At 40.5% G+C, this 11,238-nt stretch overlaps 1 protein-coding gene across 3 annotated transcripts; it reads right to left on the bottom strand.

The window, feature by feature from the left end:
- Positions 1-5,127: 5,127 nt before the first annotated feature.
- LOC133927177 (receptor-like cytosolic serine/threonine-protein kinase RBK1) lies at positions 5,128-9,942 on the bottom strand. Of its 3 annotated transcripts, XM_062373507.1 has the most exons (10): positions 9,342-9,941; positions 9,105-9,158; positions 8,849-8,952; positions 7,707-8,393; positions 6,849-7,137; positions 6,304-6,466; positions 6,130-6,209; positions 5,894-6,029; positions 5,543-5,692; positions 5,128-5,470 (listed from the first exon to the last, which is right to left on the bottom strand). In XM_062373507.1, exons 4-10 carry the CDS (start codon positions 8,215-8,217, stop codon positions 5,309-5,311), a joined length of 1,491 nt encoding a protein of 496 aa, XP_062229491.1. In that variant the 5' UTR covers positions 8,218-8,393; positions 8,849-8,952; positions 9,105-9,158; positions 9,342-9,941; the 3' UTR covers positions 5,128-5,308. The 3 variants fall into 3 exon arrangements, with proteins under 3 accessions (XP_062229491.1, XP_062229489.1, XP_062229490.1); XM_062373505.1 differs by lacking the exon at positions 8,849-8,952 and having other exon boundaries at positions 9,342-9,942; XM_062373506.1 differs by lacking the exon at positions 8,849-8,952 and having other exon boundaries at positions 6,304-6,458; positions 6,883-7,137; positions 9,342-9,925.
- Between the last annotated feature and the right edge of the window lie 1,296 nt (positions 9,943-11,238).

Raw genomic sequence — 11,238 nt, 5'->3', positions numbered from 1 at the left:
ACTCTGCCAAAGTTCGCCAATCTTCTTGATGTAGTTTGCAGTGTGGTTGAGCTCACGGTGCTTCTTTGACCAAGATGGATTTGGGTGAGGTTGAATGCCCTTGTAGACTAAGGGAGAGGTGACAGGGTCGGGGTTGGAAACGTAAAATCAATTATTCTTCCAATCTTTCTACCAGGAGGAGATTAGCACAACCGGAACATAGGGATTCTTCATTCCTTTCCGTAGTTGAAAACTGCAGCCTCCAACACATTTATTTTCAGTATTCCTTTTCAGATGATAGAAATACTGGAACAAATTTAAGCTCTGTGCGATATCGAGGAACACTTCGCACAGGTGGACAAATACACTAAGCATGGTGATTGAGTTCGGATTTAAAAGGTGGAGCTCGATTTGATAATGGTCGAGTTTTTTGAGAAGAAACTTGGAAGGGGGAACATTGAAACCGTAGTGGAAAAATGATTCAAAACACCACAATTTCATAATCAAACTAGCAGGATGGGAATTTCTCACATGATGCCAGCCTCTATTTGGCCAGCTCGCGAGGAGGGATGATTCCTTCGCCTTCAAGTTCCTGTAGCTTCAATTCTTGCATCATCGAGATCGCCCAAGCCTCAGTTATGAGTTCCATCTCGTCCAGTTGCTTGGGAGAGACGTCGTCAGCCTTCAAGTTGGATTCTTTCTCTGGCGAGGAAGGAGAAACAACATTTGCGGAAGGGCTGGAGGCCATGGGATGAGATTTCTGTGTGACGGCTCGTGCTTGGGCGGAGGAAGGCGAGAGCTTTAAGCAGGAGACTAGCGATGAGAGGATGAAGGATAGCTATAGTGCAGGTTTGTATAGATAAATAGCTTGGTAATTAACGTTTACTTTGGTAACCACACTTGTTATTGTAGTGCCTAGTTCAGCGTGAAAGTCAAGATGATGGCATCGTGCGAATCTTTGCACACCCATTTGAGTGCATTAAATGTGTCTATACCCAACAATTCAAACTTCGAATATTTCTTTTTAACTCTACTCAGAGACGGATGTCAACAAGTCAAGTTTTCAAGCCTTTCTAAAGTCTCGAGTGCAGATAATGTCAGGGCACTCGACCCAATAGCATTTCCATTTGATACTCAGAATAGGATATTCTTTGCTAGATTCTTTTGACTGTAAGCTTGATCTAACTTGCTCGACCAGGCTTAGACTTGGCAGTATTCGACTAGGCGCTTGTGAAAATCCTTCATGTTGAGTAAAGTTATGAGGCTAATGTCGAATATCTAACTATATGGTATATACGCATAAGGAATACACCATATATGAATAGGGTATATCATACATTTGATGAACAACTCCGAATATTGCGGATCCAAATTTACGAGACCCAATATACTCGGAGATCATGAAAACTTGTACTAGGAAGATCTCAATCGGGTTAACTAATTCGAGTACGACTAGTATCCAAGCTGGATTCAACTACCTTATCCTGAGCGACAAGATGAATAACTCCCTATCAACTATATCTGTGACTAAGCGTCATGACCTCTTTATAAGGCGGGGACCCTAGCCCCAGATGAAGAGAAGATATAAATCAATGCTACACATTTCAACACAAGCATCAAGAGATACTCAGCGACTTCAACCATAAATTAGTTTAGATCCGATCTACTATATTGTAATAGGTCTAGCCATCTTACTTGTACTCGAGACAATCCATATACAGTATTATCCATAATAGGTCTAGCCATCTTACTCCACATCGGGGGGGCCGAACTTGTATACGTCGTGTGTCTTATTTTCTGCTCAATCTCTGATCTTGAAGGGGTACCTCAGTTCAATTACAAATATATTTTTAGGAACTAATCTTTGACGGTTGTATCTCTACCCACCATAGATCAAACCCTATATTTACTTCTGATGTGTCTCACCAATATGAAATTTTCTTTCCGTAGTAGATGTATATGGTGATTTCATCAATCTTCAAGTTTTGCATCTACGATTTTTAGCAGACGTTATATCAGTATATGCGTGTGGTGGTGTAAGTGTGTGCATGTATCTACGAGTTGTTATGATATTTTAAAAAATAGTTGTTTTGGTAAATTCATAATTGATCCGCTCAGTCTTGGTCAGTTGGTCGTCAGTCTTCTCTTGTGCAAAACTGCAAATTTAATCACGGCGGGGCTGGAAGTCTTGACCGACCGCGTGTTGAGTCTCCTCTGAGGGGGACCTATGAGTTGACGGTTAGACGTGCTTCTCGGGCCATGTTTAACCCCTGCCGGGGCCCGACCCTGGAACTCTGAAAGACTTGCATCGGCAAAGCTGAAACAACAGAAACGTCGTGAGCTGATCGATGACCACTTCAACATGTTCACGATATATTTTGTCCTACTTTCAAATTCATTGATCTCAATGGACAGCCTGCAAAGAAATTTATGCTTTGAAAATCTGAATGCAACATTGGTTGCGCCATCAAAGAGGTGGCCGACCGGAAGCTTCAAATCAGTTGTGTAACACACTGTATTCATCAATCATCGTTAACTGGCAAATCTCTTGGCGAAATTGGAGTAAGTCAACGTCGATGCACGTGTGTAGTGTACATGAATTCGCAATGCTTATGTTCGAAAGAAAAATGTGATAGAGTTGTTCCTATCAAGTGCAATAACGAGTATCCACGAAAGCACTTCTTGTTCTTCTTGAGATTTTGACTAAGGGAATCACGACTTGCATCATGTGAACATGCAACAATGTGACCACGAGTCATATTGATATGTCTGATATATTTTTAGACAGATTTTTATATGTCACTGTGATTCTGTGGTACTTGTGTTTGCCATATTTATGTATCTTCGTGGAGAAAATGGTATCTTTTCATGCAGGTTCAACATGTTTGACTTTCGCATGTTGTATACTTTTCTTGTTTTCTCATGAAAATATCATAGTACACAAATGTTTATGGCCGGTAAATGTTTTATCTTTTGAATGGTAGATGTGTCGGAGCACAAGTATTTACTATCGATATAAATGGTAAAAAAATTAGGCGTATTAGTGTAGATACAAACAAAAATCAAGTAGCACGCAAAGGATTCCAACCCACTCTCTCCCCACCTCCTCCCAAGCCTCTCTCGTTCTCTTTGCAAGCGCAACACCCCATTTTCTCATTCATCGCCGCATTATTCATCCCCACCTCGGTGAGCACCTTCTCCTCTTTGCCTACATGTACAAGGCCTTAAGATCATGTAGCCACCCACATCTAGGATCTGTTTGGCAGAGCTCACAGAGCAGCTTTTTAGCTAGAATCAGGAAAGCTTTGCCAAACAACAGCTTTCAATTTTTAGGTCCCTGAGTGAAATCCGTGTGAGTGATTCTCTGAAATGAACTAGAAGCTCAGGAGCTGAAAAAAATAGTTTTTCCTGATTCACTTCTCGCACAGAATCACTTCCTCCATATAGTTTATTCTAAAGAATCACTTTCAGCCACAGAATCACTTTCCATAGAGAATCACTCTCCGTAGAGAATTTGAATCAAGTAGAGCTCTACCAAACAAGCCTCTAGCATCATGCCCACAACAAGCAGTGGCGAACAAAGAGAACCTATTCCTTGATTCGTGAGATCCCAATATTGTTAGGAGTCCTAGGATTTAGATACTAAAGTTATTGAGCAAAATTCACTACGTGAAAAATAAAACTCAAAAACAACAGATCATAATTGCTATGGATGATGAGTCCCACACCCGTCACCTCGAACGCGTCACTGATGATGAGTAATAACTGATGGATAAGGACCCATCATCAATAAAATCATTAGTAACGGGTCAAAACTTAACCCGTCACTTATAACCTTCATAAGTGATGGGTCATGACTCATCACTTATTATAAATAAGTGACAAATCACAGTTATGATTCGTCACTTATAACTGATGAACGATTTTTCGCTTTTTGATACGAAAAGGTCAAAAAAATATTTTTCACCCTGACCAACTCAATTCAGGGCCATCACCACTCGTTACGTGTCCCTTACTATTTTTCAAGCTATTTTCATAATGTGTGTACCGTGGAATCGAACTCGTGACCAAAAATGCGGTTGGTTTATGAGGCGAATCCTCTCAGGTTCCTTGCTGAGTAGGCTAGAGGTAGAGGGTCAGATGGCAAGAATAGAATTCTTTTCATTCAACCTGTGAGGACCATGCCCAACGGATTCCTTTTGTGACCCAGAATTCCTTCGCGAAGAGATTTTCGTTTCCTTCAGTGCTTTAACTGTTTTCCTTCACGGTTCCCTTCACGAAGGGATTCCCAAGATTATTCCCTACATAACGGGATTCTCTCCCCTTTCTCTTTACGAATCCCTTCGAAGTGAAACCGTTGGAGATGAGGAAAAATAAAAAGAATGAGAACAGGGAAAAGAGTCAGAAAGGGGAGAAAATGAAGGAAAAATGGTTGGGATGGTCTGAAGCTGCACCAGATGTTGCCTTTGTTCCTGGGGAGCATGGAGGACATGCTTGAGTTGGAAAGCTACGGAGATGTCCAGCAGAAGGTTAATCTTGGATATGAAGTTTAACAGTATGTGAAAAGGTTCAGAATTTCGTGTTTTAGCATACAATAAGGTAAAGCACGCCAATCATGTCCTTTGCAAGACCAATGCTTTCTCTCTTGTTTTTTATCTTTTTGCGAAAAAATTGCTGTACTCCGAGAATGTAAGTAATGTGATTTTTTCCACAGCTTTCACAACCCTACACCCTATTTGTGAATAATAGATAGCTCCTAGACATATTTCTTGGCACTACGCTCTAGTGGGTTTTTTTTTTTATCTCTGAACACATTTCCTTTAGTCAATGTAGGGCTTTGTAGTAGTAGTATCTGTCCTGATTAAGGAGCACTAGAGATTTCAACATTCATGGCCGAAGGACTGGTAAAAGTAAAACGCATGCCTTAGCAAATCAATGTAACTCCTTGCCGCATGATGAGTAGATTTGAGTCATATATGCAAGCACTGACGCTAGAAGCATGTAGTAATTCTGTCATGAGGGTTAGTACCAGGAAACATTACATATGAGAAATCTTGCAAATGATTAGAACACAACCATTCTTCCAGTCACCATTTCAGGAATAGTAGTAGACTGGTCACTAGTGCCTGCATCACCTGACATCGATCCTGATACAGATCACAGGGCCGCAACATGCATTAAAACTTTGGGCAAAATTACATCCATAGATCAGCAACCAGGAAGCAAATGATGACTGATCCCTCACATCAATCCATACAATCTTTAAACCTTTGTGGAAAGTGGGAGGATCTCAATGTCGCTAGATATTTGTCTAAAATCAGTTCAAATCTCACTGCTCCAAGGCAAGCTGCTTGTGCCGGTCCAGATCATTGAGGTAACTTGAGCGTGTGTAATCTTCTGAATCACAGGAGTCAAACATAAGGGGCTTAACGATTTTAGGCCTTCTCACCAATTCAAGTGACTCCCTGTCTCCCTTCAAGAAACGGACCACCTACAGCCAACAAATCAGTGGTCAATTTCCTCATTCTGCACTTCAAGTGGCAGGTAAGCTCCACTCACTCACCGATTTCATACTAGGCCGCGAGCTTGAGCTGTGGTGAATGCACATGGATGCTACTGCTAGGGTGTACACCAGCTCTTCTGGATCATATTCATTGCCAAGGGAAGGATCCACCAGCTCTTTTACTTTGTTCGAGTCAAGCAGCGGTTTTGCCTTCACAGATGATGAACAATTTGTGAATTCCAAGGGTTTCAGAAGCATGTAATTATGCTACTTCATGTTTAATGTTCATTTCATTTCATCTTACCACTGAATTATCAATTTATTCTTTACAGTATCAAATAATAAAATCTAATGAACTGATTTCAGTCTATATATAATAAAGTATACAGTGGTAGTTTGCTGAATTTTTACCCATATCACTAGGCTCTGTCTGGAGGAGTCCACCGCTTTCCGCCCTGTAACTAGCTCAAGAAGCAAAACTCCATATGCGAACACATCGGTCTTCTCATTTATGATTCCATGCATGAAGTATTCCGGGGCCATATAACTGAAAGAGGGTGTAAAATCAAAGTTAAAACTACAACTACATCACTAGTTTTGGTCTTCTGGGTAATATGAAAGCATGATCAAGAACCAAACAGGCTCACCCGAATGTGCCTTCAATGGGAAATACAACATGATGGGTCAGTTTGTCAGGAAGCCACTTTGCAAGACCAAAATCTGATATCTGTGCAAGGAGGGAGCAAAATTGTAACTCTTGGCATCCCTAGTAATCATAGAATAGACAGGATCAGTGTAAGGGACTAACAGTAGAAACATACCTGAGGTTGGTAGTCTTCAGTTAAAAGGATATTAGAAGCCTTGATGTCTCTGTGAATTATACGGCGATGGCAGCCTTCGTGTAGATAAAGCAACCCTTCAGCGATTCCAAGTGCAATGTTGAACCTGACTTTCCACTTCAGGGGTTCCTTCGTACCTGATAAGCTGAACTCCATTTTATCACTAGACTAAGGGCATCTTGGTATACCAACAGCTAATATTTTTTTATTATATATTAAAGGTGTGATGCTTGAGATTTCAGATCATGCATGTTCTGTAGGGGACTAATGGAAGTGAGTGTAAAATTTAAAAAATAGCATGCAGAAATGGACATATGAACCTTTCTTTTTATATAGTAGGACATTTGGACGGTGGCATTTCAGATACTTCTTTGACCGAATATGCTGTACTGGCATAAAGGTTATAGATCTTCTCTCACTAAGTTCTTAATGTAAACTATATTGTACCTTCTAGAAATGTTTGCGCATAAAATGTGCCCCGTATGATGTACCACAGCATATTTCTCAACTATTTCATTCATTATTACCTAACAAAAGTGTTAGTCTTGGAGAGGAATATACCATGCAGAACAGAAGCCAGGCTTCCATGAGGTGAGAACTGAAGAACTAAGTGCAAACCCCCTTCCACACTGAACCCCAAGAGCTGAGCTGCGTTTGGGTGGTTAACATGGGCTATTATTCCAAGCTCAGATAAGAAATTACTAATTCTGTCCTCGTTGTTACCGCCTTTTGTTAACCTCTTCACTGCCACAAAGAGCCCATCAGCAAGCTGTCCTTTGTATACCTCAGCATGCCCTCCCTTCCCGATCAAATTTTCTAGTAATGTCATACATAAAGTGAAACTCAGAGGATACTCAAGGCAGATAGAGATAATAAATTCAGGCCAAAAACAGTATTTGTATTACACGAAAATTGGAGATGATCGCCTAAAAAATGGAAGTAAAAAAACAGAGCTTAAGGGATTACATTTCCATAAATTCAGGCCAAAACAGTATTTGTACTACACAAAAATTGGAGGTAATCGCCTAAAAAATGGAAGTAAGAAACAGGGCTCAAGGGATTTCCATATTATATTATGTTATCATGATAATGGAGGTACGGCAATCTAGAAACAGACATGCTAATAAGCTAGCTTAGATTAACTTGTGCATGATCTTAACTTTTCCAGCTAATGGCCAGTAACAACTCATCATTAACCTAAAGAACAGTTCATGATTAGGACCTCAGACCCTAACGTAATAACGTTTCCCAATGAAATCATGGCACTGCAGTTGTAAATCCATAGCTTAATGGCAAAGCTACATCCCACCCCATAAGTTTTGCAGTGATAGTAACAGAGCCTAATCATTAGATCACTCACAGCAACAAAGAAGTGTGCATGCTACCTGAACTGAATCTGTCAGTTGCAGCACAAAGCTCATCGTAGTCAAAGCTTCTCCATGATGGTCTCCACTTACTGATCTCAGGAAGGATCTCTGGAGAAATGGCACTACAGTCCATTTGGTTCTTACTGCTCCGGATCCTCTCCAGATAACCTTTAAGCCCTCTGCTCTTGGATCTCTGAGGGAATGTAACTACTCTATCCATGGACTTCTTTCTCCTAAGTATTAGCCCTCTGATCAGATTCCTCCAATGCACATTGTGGTTTGACTCTGCTGACTGCTCAACTGAGGAGCTGTCATCGGAGTCCATGCTACCGGATACTGAGATATCTAGCACAGCACGGGGAGAGCTCCGATCGGCGCAGTCACTGTTGTCATCGTTACTGCTCTTGGAGACCATTTCAGGCACTTCATCGGCGCACCCACTGTTTTCATCGTTAGTGCTCTTGGAGCCCATTTCAGGCAATTCATCGGTGCACTCACTGTTGTCGCCGTAACTGCTCTTGGAGCCCATTTCTGGCACTTCTTTGCTAGCACCTTCAGATTCAGCACATTGGCTGTTGCTGTCACTGCCATGCCTATCATTGAGATCTTCACTCGATAAGGTGGCCTCAATTACGGATCCACCGTTGTTGCAATCCTCATTTGTCGTTTCATCGGAGTCTCTTTTAGTATTATCTTGGTCCTCTCCTGCACACATAGCAAGGGCTATCATAATTTGTAATGCTATAAAACTGAATGGTATTCAATTACTCATGATCGAATCAGCTACCTAACTACTATCAAGAACAGGACAAAGTGCAATCCAAGTCACAGCAAGAAACAAAACACAATGATACACAGATTGTTTGGCTTGCCTTGAAAAGCACGTGCTGCCTGTTGCAAAATTGTATGAGGCATTCTATTGCAAAACTATATTAAATTATCAAGTACCCCCCAAAAAATTGACATCCGCACCACCCCTGCCCCCTACCAAAAATTGATGTTTTCGTTCCCTCTCTCTACATCAACCACTAGGTGTGAAGATGAGGAGGGTAAATAAATCAGCATAGATGTCCATTTCAGAGACTTTGGTAGGGTGAAATTGGGCAGAATTTGACTATCTACCAGTCTTCCATATAAAAAGGAAACAAAAGATTGCCCACCTCAATATATTTTACAGTTCCAAATAAGACCAGAATCCCAAAACCGACATCATCAATCATCTCTCTTCAAAATGACTGTTCAAACTTCAAAGTAGTGCCATATCCTGGGATTAAAACGAGTAACTACTGATTCGCTTCAGGGAGGACCAAAAATAAATCAAGAATTTCCCTAAAAAAACTAAATCAAGAAAGAAAAGATACAGGCAAAGGCTCTGAGCCACAGAAATGGGGAAGGCCATCAAGAACCACAGCTCACCTTCCTTATCTGAAGATCCAAGAAGATCCTTCGGCCTCCCTCCTTCACCTGCCTCTGCGGGTCCAAGCAGGAAATACTCCATCAGTTTCACCATCGCCAACTAGTTCTTGCTATTTCTCTCCCGCACCCAATCAAATTGACAGAAGAATGTAGAGAGAGGAAATAAAAAGGAGCAAAACTTTGTATCCAAGCAGCAGAATCTTTCGAGAGAGGAGAGAGAGAAGAGAAGAAGAATACCTTCCTTGGGAGCCATATATCCGCTTCCTTCTTCTTCACCGGCAACAACCTCTCTTTCAAGGGCAATCAAACTCGTCCAGGACGGTTCCTCCTGATGCTTTCATGCATTGAAAAAAACACTACCTACTGAACCAGAAACGAAGAAGCAATCGAGCAGGGAGGGAGACAGGAGTACTTGGAGCTCGCACGGCAACCAAGAATATGGAGGATGGAGAGGCAAACAAGAAATAAATATGAGAGAGACAGAGAAATTGAGGGGACGGCAGAGAGCCAGAGGAGAGAGGGTGGCGGGTTCTTTTGAAAACTTGGCTGTGCTTTTCCTTTGTGCTGCAGGCTTGCGGGTTGCGGCTATTCTTCGCTTCTCTCGAAAGAAGAGAACATAGAGGCAGGTCGAGAGAGAGACGAGGCAATGAGCCTGCCTGGTAGCACTAGTACCAGCTTTTTGTAGTGACCTATACAAGCCAAGAAGAGAGAAAAATATTAGCAAAACCTTGTGATGGAATGGTTCTCATGGACAAGGGGAGATATGAGAGTTGGTGGTGGAAAAAGAATGGCTTTAGATGTGCTAGTGTTGTGTCATCTGCCTACTCCTCTCAGTAAATCTTGGTGCATGGACTGGATTTTTTTCTTGGAAATCAAGATTGGATGTTGATGTTTGCCTTTGTGCAATTAGTAATGAGAATTTATCCATGTTGGATGCAGTAGGATGGCAGTTGGAGGGTAATTTGTCTTTCCTACTACTACTACGGTACCCTTCCAACTGCAGGTGCTTTCTTTAGATATTTTTGCACATAAGGGCTTGGAATATTAGATATTTTTCAGTACTAGTGTTAGCTTCCTATAACTAGTATCGGGGGCAATACTTTTTTTTCCATCATGGCGCTCGCCCAAATACCACTTACCAAATTTTCAGCTTATTTGTTACCTAAATATTGTTGAAACCCGCTTTCCGTCACGCACAATAAATTTTTTAAACAGTAACCATGAGCTAAAAAGGCAAAAAAATGTGTCAATTTCTGTACATACTCTATAATTCATAAGCAACCATTTAATTAGATTTATCTAAAAATATTTTTTATAACTTAAACTAAAATTCTTTAAAATGTGCTATTTTTGCAACTTCTAGCAATTTTTAAGTCCTCACAAAAATTCCAAAAAATATGGTAAAATTCACTAATATTCCTCTAATGTGATATGATAATTTATAAAATTATCTACCACCCTAGATTATGTGGTGAAAATTGCTAGAAGTTGCAAAAATAGTACATTTTAAAGAATTTTAGTTTGAATTATACACAAGATTTTTAGTTGAATCCAGTTAAAATGGGTTGCTTATGAATTATAGAGTAGTACAAAAATTGACACATTTTTTGCGACTTTTTTTAGCTCATGGTTACTGTTCACAACAGGAAAGCTATTGCCCCTGGTATCTATTTTCAACCATATTTAGATGGTAAATAGACTAGAAAATTTGGTAATGTGGTATTTGAGTCTGCGTCATCCGGTAGAATGACAAAAAAGCTATTGCCCCCTAGTATCGGGGCACATGCATTGAAATGAACAATGTGAAATGCAGTGGGCTGCTCTGGTATAAGGCCACCCCCAATGCAGAATCTTAAAGCAATGTCTCTCACATTTCACTTTATACAAATATTAGTGTAGAAATACTTAATTCAATGTAACATTTCTTCTACTAGGGTCCGTGTTAAATTTTATATTATTTTCTATTTCTTCTCCCAAGCTATGGACAATCATCACCCCTAATGTATTTCTTAGCTTGCTTTTTTACTTAATATTGCGTCCTTCTTATGTCTTAAGAAGACACTAGCTCCCTCTCTATCTTCTTTAACCGTTTACCATCTTATCAAAAAATCTACGTGACACAATACCTAAAACA

The sequence above is a fragment of the Phragmites australis genome, chromosome 8 (assembly GCF_958298935.1).
Source record: "Phragmites australis chromosome 8, lpPhrAust1.1, whole genome shotgun sequence".
Lineage (NCBI taxonomy): Eukaryota > Viridiplantae > Streptophyta > Magnoliopsida > Poales > Poaceae > Phragmites > Phragmites australis.
The sequence above is the reverse complement of the archived record's forward strand: the minus strand, read 5'-3'. Positions and strand labels throughout refer to the sequence as shown.